Source organism: Schistocerca piceifrons, chromosome 2, assembly GCF_021461385.2.
Source record: "Schistocerca piceifrons isolate TAMUIC-IGC-003096 chromosome 2, iqSchPice1.1, whole genome shotgun sequence".
NCBI lineage: Eukaryota > Metazoa > Arthropoda > Insecta > Orthoptera > Acrididae > Schistocerca > Schistocerca piceifrons.
Window position 1 is genome coordinate 841759449 of NC_060139.1, and position 20429 is coordinate 841779877.

The window sequence follows — 20429 nt, forward strand, 5'->3', positions numbered from 1 at the left end:
CAGAATTATAATACAGTAAATTACATTACAAACAAATATATTTAAAGCAATGTCTTAAGTAAAACACAAAATCATATCTCTCTCTCTCTCTCTCTCTCTCTCTCACACACACACACACACACACACACACACACACACACACTTGCAAACATATAAATCTACCAACAGTCAGTGAAATTAAGTAACATATATCACAGCATAAATTGCAGTTCCAACTTGCAGTCACAAAATGCTTACAACTACTGTAGTTTTTCTGAGATGTCAATCCTCTTTAATAAAATTAAGTGGTTTTTACAATAAACATTCACTGACAAAGTATACTTCATTATTAAAAGTCTGGCTATACAAAATAATGTAATTTGGCCACATTTCAGCCTATGACTCTGAAAACTTCAGATAGTTTTCCAAGAGTATTATGAACAAAAAAGCTGTTCCAGTACAGTCTCTTCTTGCGACTCAGAAGCACTTTGAATACACTGTAACTATAAAATCTGAAACATTCAAAACAGAGAAGAAAAAACGGAGATATGAAGCATTGTTACATCTGCAGCAGCAAATGGAAGTAAATGAGAAATACGTAAAGTATAATTGCAAGTAAAAGCTAATGAGAGTGAAATTCACAGCAAAATGAAGCAATTCATTTTTACTGGGAAATGAAGATGGTGAATATGGCAATAAAATTATATCTCTTGCACAAATGAAGAAACTTTGTAGGGAACAACTGAATAAAACAGTATATTAAAAGTTATGACCATTCCACAAGTCCTAAGTTAAGCACTTAAAACTAACTGGAAAAAGAAGGCAGAGTGAAATATCACACATGAATGAAAACAGACTATGAAATGCTGAAATAAAGAAGAAAATGTATGTCATTAATACTTTTTCAAGGTAAATTTATTTGTTGTCTTACTACTCTTACCAATAATATTATAATTTAGTTCTTTTAGCCAAGCACAGAGATTTACCTTCCATGAAACCAATGCCCAACATCACACAACTTAAAAATGAGAACAAAATACTTTTGAACAGTTATCGCATAGACATGGATTATCTATTTTCTCTATTTAAAAGGCATTTGTTTCTCCCCAATTTCTTCCTTGACATCAATAAAATAATTTTGTGGGTTTTAAACTAAATAAACACTTCTTAAATATTTGGAAGGCATGTTAGCAGAACAGAAAATAAAACTGTGGATGAAACAACATAACTATGTACTGTCATCTGCATTATACATACAACTGCACAAATATTAAATAATAATTTATTTTGACATATCAGCATGCAGTCACCACTTTTGCACTACAGTTAGTAATACACTGAATTTCCGCACCAGAAGACACATTCTGCTTTCATATCGTAGAACTACACACAATGATTCCAACATCACCAAACTGTACGCATGAGGACTATTTTGCTATTCATGTAAAAATAATTTGGCAAACGTTCAGACATTCAAATTAGCAATGATTTTTTTATTGAAAAAAAAAAAGATATATTGCAATATATTTTTGATTTTAGGCTTTACTGTATTCACCTCCCCCCCCCCTCCCCACAAAATAATAATAATAATAATAATAATAAATCAATCATATATTCTAATGAATGTTCAAAAACAAGCATTGCAATCATAAAATTGTGACGAACATGCAAAAATCGAACTCCACATTTGTTTGATCACAATTTCAAATGTTTTCACGATATTAAAACAATGCAGAAACTTAATAATAAGATGTGCCAACTGACATTCTTTCCTGAATTACTTTCAATACTTTGTTGTACTTTATCAGGATGGAGTTATTTATGCTTTGAACAAACAATGTAAGATATTGGAATCGGTCATCACAATTGTCTCACAATTATATCTTTAATAACAGTTTATTACCTCTGCTTTGCCTCACAATTTGATGTGTTTAGAAGACTTTTACAATCAATAAAATAAATTTTGAAATTCATCAACAGAACTTTCACTCTGTATTTTCAGTTTCATGAACTTAAGTCCGTATTTTTTTCTAGTAAAAGGTTCAACAGTAAGAACAACCACCACCCAAACACTAGATACATGGGAGGGAAGATAATAATTATACCCGAATAATACATAAGTGAAGGAATGAATCAGCAAGTTAGAGTGTTAACAGTTTACCAATAGTTCAAGATAAATTGTTTGAAGGGTTCATGGAATTAGCCTACGCACCTTCAGTTTTTGTTAACTACAGCTAAATGACAAAAACCAATTTTACATGACAGCAGCTTGACAAGAAATTTCATACCTTATTGTGATCTTGTTTCTTTGGAGTTTACAGAAGAAAGAACTAAAGTTGTACAGAACGTATTTAATACTGGGTATTACAAATTACAGTTTTCGCAGGGATTCTTAAAATATAATTTTTATCTACTTCCAATTACAAATTTGTAATCTGACCCATCCATGCACTAACAGCCATTTCCATTGCACAAATATTCAAATTTTGCATTAAGTATTAAAAGAGACTCACCTGTACATCACTATTCAAATATGAAAATGTTTGATTTAAGTGAATTAACTTTCATGTAAAAAAATAAGACACCGAGATGAGTACATAACACACCAGTCAAGAAAATGTCATCCTCCCCGACACAAGAATACATCCAAACAAAAAAATTGCAATAAATTTTGGCAAAGAATACACACACCACTTTCTGACAAGCTATTTAAGCTATTTTAGCCATTCCATTGGGACACTCAATACGCAATGTCAAAATGAGACCCAAACATTCATGACAAGTGTTTCATCTATTTTTCTCAGAAAATACACTACAGCATGAAAACATTACTATAAATACCTGTGAACTACACTTTTTATATCATAAAGAAACAATGTGATGGTAACATACCTTCCAAAGTAAGAAACACGTCTGCTTTAAAGTCATGAAAGTCAACAATATAAGGAAAAAAGACAGCATGCTACTCACCATAAAGATGACAAGTTCAGTTGCAGATAGGTACAACGAAAAAGACTGTTATACATTTATGTAGCTTTTGGACATCTTCTTGTTGCACCTCTCTACAGATCATTGTGCCATCTTTATGGTGAGTAGCAATCTATCTTTTCCTTTTATTGTTAATATTCCAACTTGGAGTTTCCATTGTTAGAAATGAAATTCAGTTTAAACATAAGTAGGAAAGAACAAATCAAAAATTAAATGAAGAAGAACAAACTGACATCAAAATTCACATCGCTTATGTTACAGGAAAGCAGATGCTATAGTGGTATGGTCTCCTCACTGAGAATGGACAAAAGCACAACACAAAGAAAACTCACTGCAGAACTATCAAGGTAAAGAACGTGGGAAGAAAAGGGTGAAGTGGGGGGATGGAGGCCTAGGAAATTGTGAGATGATGTCATGTATGTAAAATTATGCAATGACAGGAAGAAATAGCGAGTGTTTGTGCACTACATAAGCATAACTAGAGTTAGGAAATGACAGTCATGATACAGTTAGTATTTGCTGGGGCACCCCAGTTTGAGACCAAAAAGAATTCTTTTGTCCTGGTTTTGTCATATGGTGGCACTGAAAATAAACAGTCTAATAATGATAGCTAAGGAAGTGTGATACCTATGGATCTATTATGAAGGAAAAAAAGAGAAAGAAAAACATCTACACTTGCCTCTATTCTGTGATTCCAACATATGAATTAGGAAAAGAAACATTTAACAGTGATGTTCTAGAGTTCACTGAAAACATAGCAAGGGGGGGGGGGGGGGGGGGAGACATATAATTTTGAAATCATTCTGGTTAAGTACAGCCCTTTTCAAAATGGTTCTAACGGCTCTGAGCACTATGGGACTTAACATCTGTGGTCATCAGTCCCCTAGAACTTAGAACTACTTAAACCTAACTAACCTAAGGACATCACACACATCCATGCCCGAGGCAGGATTCGAACCTGCGACCGTAGCAGTCGCGCGGTTCCGGACTGAGCGCCTTAACCGCGAGACCACTGCGGCCGGCCAACCCTTTTCAATCTGTATTTTAATCACTTCTATTTTCTAGCACCAAAACCTCCCACAAAAAGTTTAATAAGATACCAAATAGCACCTACTGAAATTTAAACTAAAAAAATAAACGTTAACACTACTCACAATGGGAGAGGAATGTGTACTTCAAAGAAGTAAAAACATGAACTGGAGACTTCAATACACAAAAACCATCAGGAAATTTTTGAACATACTTAAAGTTCAAATATTCAAGTGTATTTTTACATCAGTGCTGCTCCTGTTCTTGTTTTGACACATGACTTCTGCCTAACATATTGCTAAAAGAGCGGCTACAGATGCTTGAACTTATACCATCAAAAACGTGCTAGGTTATGCTTTGCTTTCTGTTGTCAACAGTGCACTTCTATTGAAGGAAAATTAACTGTATGGAACAAGTAAACCATTACTACCCCCATATGCGTAACACTTATTCTCATGAAGCTCTAATTCCCGTTTATTCAGGGCACTATCCATTATGGACTAATACAGAGTAATTAGGTACATGCAGAAAATCTGTATGTCAGTAACCACCACAAATGAGTAATATTTTAAAAATTTCATTCAAAATTTGTTTTAATACCCAGCACTGATTCAGTAAACAACTAACAAAACTTCAATGACTACTCACTGCAGCTGTAGCAGGAACTATAATAAAAACAACCTACTTTCTTTCTTTGAAAAGTGCTATGTCCTTCAAGACTAAGCTGCTAGATCATTTCATAAGAATGGAAATTCAGAGTCAAGTTCCGAGAGATCAGTCAACTCACTGCAAACCACTTCAAACTGCCACTGTATGAAATACAAGAACCAATTTTCCACTATTACACAAGCCTCTGCTAACTTACTGTAAAACTTCTGGGCACATTTCACAGTGCAATGTTTTTTCCAGTGAATTAGAGTTTGATTATCAGTCCTGGTTCTTACACAGCAATGAATAAAGCCTTTGACATGACGTCATACAATCTCACAGCTACTATATGCAACTGTAGACACGAATTCTAATTAAATGTGAATATTGTTGAAAGTGTTCATTCCTTAAGTCAATAAAATAGACGCACAAGGAAAAACTCATTCCGAATACCTTCAGAGGCACATTTCAAGACCAATTATTTTAAAGAAATGAGCTACATTTCTCTCCTACTGTACTGTGTGGTATTATATTGCACTGTACTGCCCTGTCTCCCCTCAGAAAGTCGACGAGCCTAACCTGACTGTGTCTAGTCCTCAAAAAATACTTGTCCTCAATCCATTTCCTCTCTTGTTGAAATATGAAGGAAACTCACAGATTGAAAAACAAAATTCTATCACCTTTTGCATATATCTAACAACCTTTTGTATATATCTAACATTCTGATGTCACACATGTCCTTATTTGGTCATGAACTTGAAAAAATGGCCATAGCTACTCAATTCGATAAACAGGCCACTGCTTTCCTCTCTTCACACTCGTTCCTCTCAAATGATTCTTCAACTTATTAACAACTTTCAATTGATCACTGTTTTATAAAACAATTTCAATGTAAAATTCGAACAGGTGAAAGTAAGAGTAATTAAAATTCCAGGACGCCCTCCTACCCTCTTCCTCCTCCTCAAAAACAAAAACAAACAAAAACAAAAGAACAAAAAAATCAAACTAGAGCAATACTTGACCCAGAACCTTTGCAACAGTCTACAATTAAATACTGGACTAACATTAATTTTAATCTGACATCAGACATTAGAGCTGAGTGAAAGATTTATCCTGGAAAATTACAACTATTTATGATAAATCACAGTCCTGACTCTTCACCCTGACTGCGAGAGAGTGGGCACAGCATTTGAAATTAATGGAAAGCCCAAACAAGAAAGAGAATCAATCCCAACAAACAGATTTGCAGGAATTCAGTTCCTTATACGTAACTACTCAACACTGAGCTGAGCACAATAGTGGAATGACAATGCCCTCAAATTGGGGTCTTCAAACATATATCTAAGGCAGCATATTTCCTTTATATACACCTTTCACTCTCTCTCTCTGCCACTTATCTGACAAACAATTGTACAGGATACATATTTCTACAAAATAAAGCAATAGCTTTCTAATGAACAGCAACTGCAACACCAACACCAACACCAACACCAACACACACACACACACACACACACACACACACACACACACACACACACACTGAAAATCCAAACTACTCCAAAGGGAAAGGTTGACAAGAATGACTATGGCAGTTATTACATTGTTTTAAACTGAGAGATGGATGATTCATTAAAATAAATTACAAAAACAACTGACAGAAAATGTACAAATAAGGCTACGTTGCTGTCTAACATCATGACAAGTGACACATCTATAGAGGAAACTAAATAACACCTTTTGAGGGAAAAATCCCAAGTCAACAGATGAGAAAATATGCCACTTCGAAATTAATAACTGATTTTAGCACCCTGAGTGTTGAAAAATATATAAAATCTGAATATTTAATGGCAGACGTGAAACAATTTTGACATTGATGTTGGATATCTTATTAATTTCTAATTTATGTAGCAGCTGAATTTTGGTGTCTTCTTAAATTACTATGATTAGAAATCATTATATCTACCATAGCTAGTTGTACATTACTATACCACAAAATATATATTCCAATTTAGTACAGATAGAATCCACAGCAGAAGGTGGTTCCCTTTTAGCTATTTTTTCTATTTTAATTTTATATTCACTTGATAGTAATATTCCTTTCAGACTCAATTATAATATTACTTGGATCACATGTATTATCAAAAACAAAAACACTTCGGTATGCATTAAAAAAGAAACCATATGAACAGAATAACTTCCCCTTGGTGAAATGTGTAATAGGTAAGGTGAAACAATCTGTAAAAAGGTCATCTATAGATGATGCCAAAATGAAACTTTCTGAACTGTTTAAACAGCTTATGGACTGCATACTCTCATGTCCATGGAAACAGAAAAGATTTCGTATTGGGGTGTGGTGGGGGTGGGGGGGAGTGGCTGCAATGTAGCAGCAGAAGGAAATAAAGCTTTTCAAGTGTAACTGTTATATCTTAAAAATACAGAAACTGTACAACACACTGCCATGAGATAAACAAGGAAAAGTAAGTCAAAACATCAGTACTATCTTACTTATTGTTATTTAAAACTCTTAGTAAAATTTTCAGCTTGGTAATAAATCTACATGGGTTTTACATTATTAAAAATATATCTGTAAAAGTGTTTCCAATGCATAATCTGTCACAAAACCCCTCATAAAATGTTTTCCTGTAAAGAGGGTAAGGAATCTGGGGAAATTGATTCAATTAAAAATAACACATTTTTAAAGAAAACTGACTTCTTTAATGTAACTTTAGAACACATTGCTCCTTAAAATGGAACAAATGAATGAAATTGTAGATGATGGCACTGGCAGTACTCATCACCGATTTGTCTTGTGGTTAGCAATTCTGCTGGCCCCTGAATAAAATGATTTTTAATTGTGATACCTCCATTATTCAGTTCATGTTGACAACTGAAGCTATAGACTTCTGGAATGTGGTTAACTATTAAGACTCACAGCTGAGAGTAGGAGAATGCAGAATAGCTCAGCAGCATACATCATAGCTGCCCCATAGTCTCTATGGCATGTGTACCAAAAACAAGAAGCAATTCAGGACAACATTTAGTCCAAGGTGGCATCAGAATTACTCATCATTTAACCCTGGCTTTCTCTCATCTTAATTCATGTACACAGCATTTCCTATTACATCCCTGTTTCATGCTACTCTTCTTTCAGTTTCCTCTTTGCATTCTTTTCACTACATGTCCAGTTCTCAATAAATGTTGATCTGATTTTTGTGTTTCTTTTCTTTAACTATTCACCCAAGGCTACTGTCTCAATTATTATGATTATCAGCAGTGGATTGTGTTACCAACTTAACATTTCAAAAGCTCTAAAAGTTTTGTCCCATGCAAATTTTCTCTCCATAGTTATCAAAAGTTATTTATTTGATAAGTTATAAGAATATGCACTCACAGAAAAACATGTCTCACTCTTAGTACAGTCCCTGATGTAATTATGTACTATTCAGATTTACACTACCCAAAAACTATTGTCTTATACAAGTTTACATGTTCGTGACTATCCTGTAGGCTTGTGTTTTACAGATATCATCTTGTGAACCACATTTCTACAATTTTAAAACACACATCTCCATCATAGCACCTTACAAAAACAAATAGTATTAATTCAGTGTAATGGAGGCTTGGAGTGAGACTTGCATTCTTCAGGATAAAACTCAATGGCATAGGACCTGAAGTCCCAAACTCAATAAGAATGATATGGCCAAATATGCACATATTGCCCAACTACTCTGCACTCCCCCGTCTCTTTTTCTGTTTTACTTTTTTGTGTGTGTAATAATCTCCTATTGCTCAGCAAGTGGATTGTTTTCCTTGGTCACATACATGTAATTAAAATAGTTTAAAGTGGTCACAGAAGAGTGATGAATAAACCATAGGTATGAATCCCCTAGCTGTAGATACTGTAAAATTTTAGTACTATTTTGTAATTAAAATGCAAAGAGTATTCAAACCTATACTGAAGAATGAATTTGGTCCACACACACACATGGTATATTAAAAAAAATCTCTCCCCCCCCCCCCCACAACAACAACAGGCACACACACACACACACACACACACACACACACACACAGGGGGGGGGGGGGGGAGAGAGAGAGAGAGAGAGAGAGAGAGAGAGAGAGAGAGAGAGAGAGAGAGAGAATTACCTGTTACTTACTCTGGGCAAAAAAAAAAAAAAAAAAAAAAAACTTATCTCAAAGTCACTCCCCTAGTAGTTAACTACACACACTGACATAACATGCCATTCCGAACATTTGTTGAACTACACTTTGTTAAAATGAAATCAAGAAATAGTTTCATAGTTATATTTCCTCAGTATTATTTACTCTCAACAATGAATGATACAGCTATCTGACATTAACACACACAGGCTTCAGAAAAAGATTCTTAATAAACACAGACTGAGTGTTTTCTGCAACTAAATACAAAGGAAAAATAGAACTACAAATATCTCCTGATAATGAAGAGAATATGAACAGACACTGCATAGTTGATGACGTACAAACAGTTCTTTTGTTATGGTAATGAATTTGGTATTATAATAAATAGGAGAAAACTAGTGTACAATGAAGGGCACCAGCATATGTAACAGAAAAATATCACTGTTTTTCGTCTTTCCATAACATGATTGTTCACTACTGCTCCAGCCTTGTGGAGCATGGATCACAGATGGATGGAGGTTATGAGCAGTTCACTGAAAACAATTAAGTGTTATGCCGAGTGTAATGAAATATTCATTAATTAATTGATCAACTGCTTTCAAACAATAACAAATATTGTAACTGTGTTTGTTAAACAACCAACTTGGCATATTAATAATTTATGTTTCAGATTTTATAGTGCTTCTGAGTCCCCTGCCAAGATGACAATGCTCCCTCTCACAAGGAAAAATACATGTACAAACTTATTACAACAACATCATTAAACAAAGACATCACTGGGAGTAACAGCTGAGAAACATATCTTTAGAATTATGTTTCCATGGCCACAATCAAAAAACAACAAATACGCACATTTACACAGATGACTGCAAGTAATAAGAGACAAAGTACAATGACTAGATGATTGGGCACATTAAAAATAGATCACTAATTTTTACAGAGATTTCCAAATAAATATTTCACGAGTGTGTTATTAAATAAAATTTGTTTAACATTTCACATGAAATATTATTTAAATTAGATTATACTCTACAAAAAACGTTTTTTGTTCTGTGTCATGCTATAAAGTGGTGAGATAGTGAAACACTATCAAAATTATCTAATAAACTGTAAATTACTTTTTAAAATATGGCTTTTTCTGTATATAAGCAATTATCTTTCAGAATTTTGATAAAGCTATCATGTTTGCTTAAAACTTTACATAACACATTTTAAAATATGTATACTCACTAGTAATGACTGACACGTGCAGCAAGTTAGAACATCCTGCACAATAAACTCTTACATGTTTTAAACATTACAATTAAAACTTCATTCAATTGTACTAAACATGATTTAACATAAAATCTTTACATTTATGGCATAAAGGAATGTTTTTATTTACAATTCTGATACTGCCACTTTTTGCAGCCTTAAAAGTCACTCTGATTGCCTGTATCATAGCCTGATAGCAAAATCTTACTTAAAGTTCATCAAAAATTGAACAGACTATGATCTTTCCACCACAACACAAGCATAGTATGCATTGCACATAGTAAAAAATGTAACTAACTGTTCCCTACAGCTGTTGTCATCTCAGACCAATCCATTTGTTATTACACTGCACTTGTTACATGTTAAAATGCATTGAGATGTGGTACACAACTTATGACTTATCACGTTTCTTGAGAGAACGCTTGTTAGCACACCTCGTAATTATTTCCGCGACATGAGACTTGTGGTCAAACACCTTCATCACTTGCAGTTTGGCTTCTTGCATTTGGTCACTTATCACTTTGCTTCGTTGTATGTTGCCCTAATAGAAAAAAAAAAAAGACAATTAAATCTTTAATAATGCTTATTTTCACTTTGAAATGAATTTACAAAAAGCTTTATGCCCAATATCATCCAGCATGCACAACAAAAAATAATTACATTAGTGTCAACATCACAATCTTCTTCAAATGTCAAGTATCTTTGTGAAATATGGCTCCTTTTGTTCTGTATTGTGAAGAGTATATTTCCAACAAAGACACAAATACCAAACAAGTTATCACAAGTCTGGTAATAAGACAGGGAGAAGGCAATGGGAGGGGAAGCTTTTCTAATGTCCTAAAAATAGCTGATGAAGATCAACTGTTATCTGCTGAATATATATGACAAATTTAAAAGGTGTGCTCAACCGGGATTCCAAATCAATACGTACAACTTTCATTACATTGAGAGCTGTTTCAATTCAGTCATTCACGACGGCATCATGAGCCAACTCAAGCTTGAACCTGTCAATGGCTTAAAAATAAATAACCTTTCACAGACTTATGTATCATGCAAAGCTTCATGTTTAATACACAACAACTTTCAATTATTGTTAAGTGTGATATTCAGCTGTGCTCTGGAATATATAATGAGAGAATTGTACAAGGGTAACCCAAAAAACATAAGAATAAATATCATATACATTAAAATTGTTCCGGATTTGCAGCTGATCTTGTTCTCCTAGCCAACAATGTTCAAGAAATCAGACAACAAGGTAAACTGACACAAGAAAAACAGAAAACTGGCCTTAGAATACCATTTGAAAAAGCAGAAATTATACTAACCAATCCAACACTTGCAAACAAAATTACAATAGAAGAACAGGAAATAAAAATGGTTAACAACATTTATGCGAAATCATAACATACAACCTAATGGGGAACAGACAGGTCAAAATATAATTTAAAAACTGAGCAAAATAAATTACATTGCCAAAAATACATACAACAAGAAAGACTATTGACAGTTGCAAAATTGAAACATTATAAACCAACTACACAACTATAAACAACATATGCAGCTGTAGCCACCTTCCAAACTAATATAGCAGAAACTGACAGAATACTCAGGATAGACAGAAGAATAATTGGAACTTGCATAAACAATCAACATCAAGTAAATTTGCAATGGAGAATAGCTACAAATAAAACAGAACAGAAGGAAATAGAACCAGTAATGAACACAATCATGAAGAACCATATGTCTTTCTTTGTACATCTGATGATAACACCAAAAAAAAAGATTCAGTAACAGAGTAACACATTAACTGTGAAACAGCATGACCAACATTAATGGATCACAGAAATTAAATAAGATATAAGAGAACTCCAAATTACAGTAAATAACCTAAAAAACAAAACAGCCGAAGTAAAAGACTGTAAGAGACACAAACCACACTACGAACAAAGATCAATGAAAGGGCTGCAGGAATTATCATCTCAAACAAAGGAAAAAAGAAAAAAAATATCTGAAAGAATGTGATATATTGGGCAGAACACCTTGCATTATAACTGACTAAAGTACCCAATTAAGAACATAAAATAGAAAAATGAATAACAATAGTAGTAATAATAATAAAACAAAATCTGAGAGCCTTGGGAGAACCAGACATGACAAAACTATTGCATCTGGTGTGCAAAATGTTTGAGACAGGCATAATATCCTCACACTTCAAGACAAATGTAATAATTCCTATTACAAAGAAAGCAGCTACTGACAAGCTTGAATGTTATAAACTATCAGTTTAAAACATCATGGTTGCAAAACATTAACACAAATTTTTCCCAGACGACTGGAAAAACTGGTAGAAGCCAGCCTTGGGCGCGATCAGTTTGGATTCTGGAGAAATTTAGGAGCGTGTGAGGTAATACTGACCCTACAATTTTTTGTAGAAGATAGGTTAAGGAAAGGTAAACCTACATTTACAGCATTTTTTGACTTAGAGAACACTTTTGACAATGTTGACTGGAATAGGCACTTTGGACTTCTGAAGGTAGCAGGAGTAAAATATAGGGAGCAAAATGTTATTTACAACTTTTACAGCAACCAGACAGCAGTCATAAGAGAGCATGAAAGGAAAGCAGTGGTTGAGGAAAGAGAGAGGGTTGTAGGCCATCACCAATGTTATTCAGTCTGTACACTGAGCAAACAGTAAAGTGAACCAAAGAAAAAATGTGGAGTAGGAAATAAAATTCAGAGAAACATAAAATATACATTTTTGAGGCTTGCTGATGACATTGTAATGCCATCAGACATACCACAGGACTTTGAGGAGCAGTTTAACAGAATGGACAGTATCTTTAAAGGAGGACATAAGATGATGATGATGATGAGCAAAAGCAAAACAGGGCTAATGGAATGTAGTCAAATTAAATCAGGTGATGCTGAGGAAATAAGATTAGGAAATGAGGTACTAAAATTAGTAGACGAGTTTCGCTGTTTGGGTAGCAAAATAACTGATGAGGACTGAAGTAGAGAGGATATACACGGGGTGTTCGGTAAGTAATGCAACACTCTTTTTGGCCTGTAATCGTGGAATATTCCCACATCAGCTGCTATACTTTCATGAAATTCTGATAGGTAAGGGCACTATACGTAGCTTTCAATATGGCATCTGTAATGAGGTGCATTCCAAGCTGAGAGCTGTCATAGAGTTTCTTTTGGCGGGAAACCAGAGCACTGCAGATATTTGTAGAGGCTTGTAGAATGTCTATGGAGAACTGACAATGAATAAAAGCACGGAATGAATAAAAGCACGGAATGAATAAAAGCACGGAATGAATAAAAGCACGGAATGAATAAAAGCACGGAATGAATAAAAGCACGGAATGAATAAAAGCACGGAATGAATAAAAGCACGGAATGAATAAAAGCATGGTGAGTCGCTGGGCAAGGTGTTAGTCACCAATGCAATGAGGTTGTGCAAACCTTTCCTATCTCCTGGGAGCTGTGATTCCTTCAATGTTGGAACGTGCGGACACACTCATTTGAGATTATCAACAGATCACAATCAACACCTCACTCAACAACTGGATGTCTCTGTTAGTTGGGCTGACACACTTGTCCACCAGTTGGGGTACTCAAAGGTGTGCGCGCCCAGATCTCTCACCTTCCAATTTCCATCTGTTTCGCCCAATGAAAGACGCACTCCCTGGGAAGCAGTACATGGATGATGTGAACGTTATTGATGCAACTGGACTTTGGGTCCAGCTTTGACCACTAGTGGTACAACACAGGCATACAGGTCCTCCCAGTAAGCAGGTGTAAGGCCATTGCATTGAATGGAGATCATGCTGAAAAATGGGGTTTTGTACCCAGAAGAGTGGGACTGACCTGGGGGGTGGGGGGTGGGTGGTGGGTGGTGTTGCATTACTTACTGAATGCCCCTCATACACATTACTTATTGAACGCCCCTCATACACCCTACACTGGCAATGGTAAGAAAAGTGTTTCTGAAGGTATTTGTCCCAAGTGTAGTCATAAAAGGATGTGAAGCATTTCAGGAAAATTATTTGCGACAATCTTAACACAATTGAGGTTGTAATTTGAAGTACCCAATTTTCTATTTTTTTCCATAATTTTCCCCCTGATCACTAATATCCGTTATAGTTGTTCTTTGTCTTCAGTTGTTGCGACAGTTTACTCAATTTCTGCATCATTATCTTCCAACTATTCAGCTCCCCCATCACCCTTATTTTAATGCTCCTGAACTTTGCATCATATACTGAGTTTTGTTTCTCTTTGTTCAATAACCTTGTTTCCCCATTTTACACCAGTAAAAAATTCTGAAATAGAAGTAACAGAAAGGCTACAGTTTATACAAATGAAATTTACTATCAGGCTAAGTTTACTGACAAGAATACCCCACTCCCCCAAACACACACACACACACACACACACACACACACACACACACACACACACAAACACACACAGTTTTCAACCCATAATGTATTTCTTTTAATTCCACTTAGCATAGAATGTTGTCATAAGGGCATTACCAAAATAGTTTTGTAAAGTGAGGTTCTAGATGTCAGTTCACAATGTGCTGCTGATCTTGTTCAGACATACCTATATGTAATTTGTAGCCAAGAGTGGCTCCTACTCCTATTAGTTGTTCTGTATTCCCTGTTAGCTGACATCAAGATATCATGACGGAAGAAATAAGATGGGTGAGCTGTTTCTTGGAACAAATTCCAAATGGAGGCTTATAAGGGACAATGTTTCAAGCAAATGTGTGTAATGCTTGGACGAGACAGTCCATATTTCTTTAAGGGATTTAATGGCTCAGATTATTTGCAACCGTATACGTTGTTCTTCCACAATATTAAAGTCACCGACAGAAGTACAAAGCATGTGTGTTTTGTTTTACTTCCTTATATTTTTAAGCATTTCGTTATACATCTCACCACATGCATAGTTCTGTTACAATAAATGGAAACTGACTTATTTTGATCAAAATGTAGGAAAGTATTGGTGGTCATTTGAAGATGGGGGGGGGGGGGGGGATCTTTGCTTCAAAAAAATTAATGGCGGATGTACACTATGTAAGTATCAGGACACAACAATGTTGTGATGTTGTGCACCTCCCCAAAGACAGTTAAGTAGGAAGTTTTACATGCAACAACACCTCCCTCAAAGCAAGAGGTGGCCCCATGGAGATTTGACAGTTGCAGTATAATAACTCTAGCAGACTGAGCATTAAATTCAGAAAGTCTCATGTTTCGATGTAACTTTAATTTTGCTCCGCGTCACCCCAACTGAAGACTACACAACAAAAATAACAATAACAAAATACATGCTAGTACAATTACAATGTCCCGGTTAACAATGTAGTCACACAGCGGACTACGAACATAGTTCTGGTCCTTGAAAGATGGGGCACACATTTGCTACTAAGTGTGACATCCATCGTGTTCAGAAATTTAGGTATCTGCAATTATAGCATCTATTTTTTGGCAAGATTCGTATCTATTTTTGCCAAATTCACATGTATTTTTTTTAATTACAACTACAAATTTAAAAGGTTGTCAATTACATGTCTGAAGAAGTAACCTCCATGCTTCAAAATTTGTTGTTAAAAAAGTGGTGATTGGGGAGGTTTCTGACTCGAATGTTCCTTTTTGCAAAAACTTCAAAAGTTTTTTAATGGTCTTTGCTTGTTGTCTTCTTCTGGCTCTATCTAAACTTTCAACAAATGACTGTTCCTGTTGAGAGGCAGCATTTTCCCACCAGGAATAGAATGCTTCTCTGATTTAAGGTGTTTCTTGACATTGTTTTTCTTTCCCAGCCCAATTTTATAATTCAAAAATCTGTAGAAATGTTTTCAACATTTTGTGGGAATTCACAGGCATACAGGCCATGCTTGACTATGGTACAGATAAGAACTGCCAAATTACTTATCATAGAAGTAGAACTGAAAACAACTATTGGCATTTTAAGGGAAGAATTTTGGTCTGATCGAAATATGCCGACAGGTTTTGTTTACTGGTTGCTACATTGCAGAAAGCAGACACTATAGGCTGGGAGTGTAAACAAACTAGAATTATGATGATTAGCAGTGAGAGGAAAATAATCCCCGCCTCCCTCTCTTACAGCAGACAGCCTACACCCTTGTCCTGTTTTTCCATGAAGACAGAACTGACCAATAGTCATAGGGATCACCAACCCCTTCTGGTGTTGAGAGAGTCATAATGAAACATCATGAAGGGCCAAGACTACTCTCTTCACTCCTTTATAAACAAGGAAAGGAAATAACGAGCAATATTCAACACAAAATATTTGGTACTGGCTACTGTATAATTATTTCTGATGTAGGTTAGCAGTGTCTATAAACAAGGTATTTCACTTCCATTCTCTACTAATACTTGGTGCAGTCATGATTCAAAACACCCATCTCCTAAAACTGACACATTAAAACTTCCTGCATTACACCAATTTTTGAATTGACACTAGCAGAAAAATACACAAATTTCTTTTTTCTACATTTCATTACATAATGAGTACCATTCAACAGCCCATGACTGGCGCAGCAGCAGAGAATCGAGTGCACTGATACATCATTACATTCATGCACTTTTGATTTTGCAAACGCATTCTTACGCACATTATCTTTCAACCTTTTAAGGCAGAGTTGCATCTATCATCTGTCCTGTCAAAAGCTTAATTAATACATAAATTACTTAATTTATACAGAAATCAGAGATGGACTTATTACTTTTGGAATTTTAGAAATAGCAACAGGAATTTTTACACATTTATTATTACACTTGATCATTCCTCCTACCAACAATCACCAAAAACCCAATGATTTTTGCTTACAGACAAACAAGACACCTATATAGGGGATCAAAACTACTGACACATTACTCAAATGTGCTGTTCATTTTAGTAGCTGCTATCCACATCTCAGCTTATTCAGAAAGATTCAGCATGTGTTACAAAAATATTGTGTGTGTGTGTGTGTGTGTGTGTGTGTGTGTGAGAGAGAGAGAGAGAGAGAGAGAGAGAGAGAGAGAGAGAGAGAGACTTGCTATCTTGTTTAATATGGTATACTGTACCTTGATGAGTTCCACAACACGATTTACATCCTTCTCAGTATCCTTCCCCGTTCTCCTCTCCATGTATTTCAGCATATTGGTTAGCCTCTCAAAAACCTGAGTTTCCAACTCAGACTGCAACATGCATACATCCATGATTAGTAAAACTTCAAACACAGTAACATATGTGACAAGTCAAAAATTATCTGCTCTTCATCATTGTAGTTTATTGATGCATACCTCTAATAATGTTTTTTTTTTACATAGGAGCCCCCTTTCAGTTATCATACTCCAATGTTAAATATACTTTTATCTCCACGATGAAGATTTTGAGTTGATAACACAACCATAAATGCACTGTTTACTTGACCTCAATCTTGAATGACAATCCAGTTACCTCAGAAATGATCTTGCAGAGCGTGAATGTAGTTTTTCATAGCAACGTTCTTAAATAAATGATTTATGGCATTCTTTCCACATCAGATTTATCAGTCTCTATCTTTTAATGATTTCATCAAACATTACCTTCAGGATATATTTCAGTAGGCTGATAGATATTTATGTTGGCCAAATTGTGCCATGGAGACATCACAAGTCATGGTAGTTCAATATGCTACTAGAGATTACATTTATGTTTGTGACTTAGGCAATTTGGTAGTGATGCCAGTTACATTAGATGGTGAATGACTCACTTTGTTCTCTGTTGACTTTCTACGCACCATTAAGAGTGTAGCCACTGTTCTACTTAAAGTAGTAGTTACATGTAAAAATCGGCATGTGCGACAGCAGATACACCCTTAGAGGTGCACAAGAATGGACGTCTGATGCTTGAAAGGCAACACAGAAATAAGTGAGCTATCCATCACCATACAAAATCAGCATCCCTACCAATGTCCATCAGTCATACACATCAACGTAATCTCTGATAGCATATGGAAATGCCACGACTCCCTGATGCCTCAGTGACATAATTTAGCCTATGTAAGTACCCAATGGCCTACTGAAATCTTCCTGACTGTGACAAAGGAGAAAGTTGTAAACAGCTGGAAACTGATAAAATCTGATGTGGCAGAACTCCGTGAAGAATTTATTTAAACTTTTAGTGACCTGAAAAGTTTATGAACAGATCTGGACTGAACTGGTTGTATAAGCACATGAGTTCCCTGAAGGCTCATAGTTTCAGTGATGGGCTGAGCCACATGTAGGTGTGCATTACCGCTTAGTAACAACTGTTTCTGTGAGAACTGGCTTTCATGTTTGATGTGAATTCCTGGCATCAGCACCTTGCCTGATAGATCTTTGTGTCATGTGCTGTTCATCATGCACCTCCATTTCATCTAATTTTCTGGTCTAGGTACTTTTGTGTACTAAAGTGAAGTTATCAGCACCTAGTCCATTGCAGCCTGGGTCTAATTTCTTCCACGGCGGCAATACTGGGTGTTTACAGTCTGGCTAGCAGTTTACTGCTGTTTGATCTCCTCCTCAAAAACTATCTGCATTACTGTAATGGTTCATTAAGGTATGATAACTCAACTGTACTTTGTGACATCCCCCACTGTACCCATCTCTCAGACCATACAGAATCCAAGAGCCTGATGAATGATGCAAAAGGAAGGACCGTAATGTAGACCACAAGCAATCTCACTGGTGGATGGTGTGCAGCCAAAGCCATGTTCTTGCGTTATACTTGTGCTCCAAATTGTGATGCAAGTCTACCAGTGAATACCAAACTGCATTCTCCCTCTCTGGAGCAGAATGCAACTGATGCAGTATGCCCAGCGGGGTCAGGGATTTTCTCTGCCTCGTGATGACTGGGTGTTGTGTGACGTCCTTAGGTTAGTTAGGTATAAGTAGTTCCAAGTTCTAGGGGACTGATGACCATAGATGTCAAGTCCCATAGTGCTCAGAGCCATTTTTGATGCAGTATGTTTACAGTCATTGCTTCTCACTATCTGATCTACGTTACATCCATTCACTGACATTACTACAGCAATATTAACACCTGCATGCATAAACAACAGTACAACAAACGTAACACCGTTAAGCACAGAAGTATAGATAATTTTGACTCTGTCTTACGTTTCAAAAATAATATAGTTGTTCATTTATGCTATAAGCTATAAACTATGTAAAATGACAAAAAAATCTTTTGGAGTAAGAAGAAAAGGAAGAGGGGCAAATGAAAGTAATGCAGGTCGGTAGAAAAGCAGACAATGGAAGGTAGACATTATTCAAAATACAAAGCCAGGAGTAAAATCGAAAGTAGGAAAAAAGTGGATTTGTTTAGTTTAAGAAATGAAGTATTTGCACATGAAACTGAACAAATATCAAAGATAAGTGGTCATAATATAATTGTATTTTCACTGAAATCAAAGACAACACCCAAGTAAGAACAGTGGAGCAATCGCTGCAGAAGACAAGTATTATGCCAACCTCCAGAATATTTACAGTAAGGTAACTGGTAAGGGCAAGAGACTACATTAAGTGGAGTATAAAAGGAGGTGTATGTACAAAATGTCAGTTTTTATTTTTATTTTTAAGGAAAACTGTTGTTTGGAGTTCTTTAATCTGATGTATATTTTGTTGATTTTGGAGGACTAAGTATTTTTAATTTATTTTGAAATAATTTCCTGCACAAGTAATTTCTGCAGGTTCCAGTTACGACAAGATAACCTGGGAACAGTTTGCTAAAGAAGACAATGATTTATTTTGAGTTATAGTGGGCATCCAGCTGCATAGGTTGGCTACATTGGTTGTTGTGACATCAATTCCTGTTTGTGGTATAATGCATGGTATCATCCATGTTTTGTAAGGTGTAATACATTTTTCGTTGTGCACATTTGGACTTGTTACTCATTGAGTTGTGTTTCTCTCTTTAATACTGACTCTACCAAAGGAAATATTTAAGAGGAGAAGAAATAAGAGAAATAGATTCTACCAAATATGTCCAGTTGGAAGTTAAAAATTCAGCGAATGAGAGTAGGGCAAGCAATGCTGAAACAAGTTCTTCACCCCAAGTGGATCCCAAGAAGCAGCACGTGAATAGTAATTTAAGTGTACAGTGAAACCAGTGCCAGGGATATCAGTTTAGTATTATGTTTAAGTGTAATAAAAACAATACTTGATCAAACTGCATGCTGTAATCTGTGTGGTGGAGAGAGAGAAATTTCTGAAAATGTCTTCAAAAGAAATGGTTTAGTTCTCAATTTGGAAGTCTCTTGTTCGAGTTGAGAGACTAGGAAACAACTCTGGACATCTGAAAAATATAGAAACAATAACCTTTTTGAG

At 35.5% G+C, this 20429-nt stretch overlaps 1 protein-coding gene across 3 annotated transcripts in view; it reads right to left on the bottom strand.

Moving 5' to 3' along the window:
- Positions 1-8964: 8964 nt before the first annotated feature.
- LOC124776354 (mucin-5AC) overlaps positions 8965-20429 on the bottom strand; it is a 98079-nt gene continuing 86614 nt past the window's right edge. For all 3 annotated transcript variants that reach the window (XM_047251305.1, XM_047251303.1, XM_047251304.1), the window contains 2 exons: positions 17163-17276; positions 8965-10603 (listed from right to left, as the gene is read on the bottom strand). In XM_047251305.1, coding sequence (XP_047107261.1) covers positions 10454-10603; positions 17163-17276 — 264 coding nt within the window. In that variant the 3' untranslated portion in view covers positions 8965-10453. The remainder of the gene's footprint in view (positions 10604-17162; positions 17277-20429) is intronic.